Consider the following 723-nt stretch of genomic DNA (forward strand, 5'->3'; position numbering starts at 1 on the left):
CCGCCACTGGGGACAGGCTGGGCAGGGGCAGTGGCACCGTCCCCATCAGGGACAGGTCACCCAGAGACAGTGGCAGTGGGGACAGGCCAGGCAGGGACAGTGGCACCGTCCCCATCAGGGACAGGTCACCCAGAGACAGTGGCAGTGGGGACAGGCTGGGCAGGGGCAGTGGCACCGTCCCCATCAAGGACAGCTCAGCTGGTGGCAGTGCCGCTGTCCCTATGAAGGACAGGTCACCCAGGGCCAGTGCCAGTGGGGACAGGCCGGGCAGGGCCAGTGCCACCGTCCCTGTCAGGGACAGCTCATCCAGGAGCAGTGCCACCGCTGGGGACAGGCTGGTCAGGGGCAGTGCCACTGTCCCTGTTAAGGACAGCCCATCCAGGGGCAGTGCCACCGCTGGGGACAGGCTGGGCAGGGGCAGTGGCACCATCAGGGACAGGCCGGTCAGGGGCAGTGGCACCGTCCCTGTCAGGGACAGCTCATCCAGGAGCAGTGCCACCACTGGGGACAGGCCGGGCAGGGCCAGTGCCACCGTCCCTGTCAGGGACAGCTCACCAAGGGCCAGTGGCAGTGGGGACAGGCCAGGCAGGAGCAGTGCCACCATCCCTGTCAGGGACAGCTCACCCAGGGCCAGTGGCAGTGGGGACAGGCCAGGCAGGAGCAGTGCCACTGTCCCTGTCAGGGACAGCCCAGCTGGGGGGAGGGGGCCTGTCCCCATTAGGG

The 723-nt window shown here is 68.6% G+C and overlaps 1 protein-coding gene across 1 annotated transcript in view; it reads left to right on the forward strand.

Annotated features, from left to right (window-relative positions):
• The window catches only part of TEX13C (TEX13 family member C), a 6,015-nt gene that overhangs the window by 3,326 nt on the left and 1,966 nt on the right, over nt 1–723 (forward strand). Inside the window, exon 2 of the mRNA XM_017741597.1 lies at nt 17–406. Coding sequence (XP_017597086.1) covers nt 17–406 — 390 coding nt within the window. The remainder of the gene's footprint in view (nt 1–16; nt 407–723) is intronic.

Source organism: Corvus brachyrhynchos, unplaced genomic scaffold (assembly GCF_000691975.1).
Source record: "Corvus brachyrhynchos isolate BGI_N302 unplaced genomic scaffold, ASM69197v1 scaffold758, whole genome shotgun sequence".
Classification (NCBI taxonomy): domain Eukaryota; kingdom Metazoa; phylum Chordata; class Aves; order Passeriformes; family Corvidae; genus Corvus; species Corvus brachyrhynchos.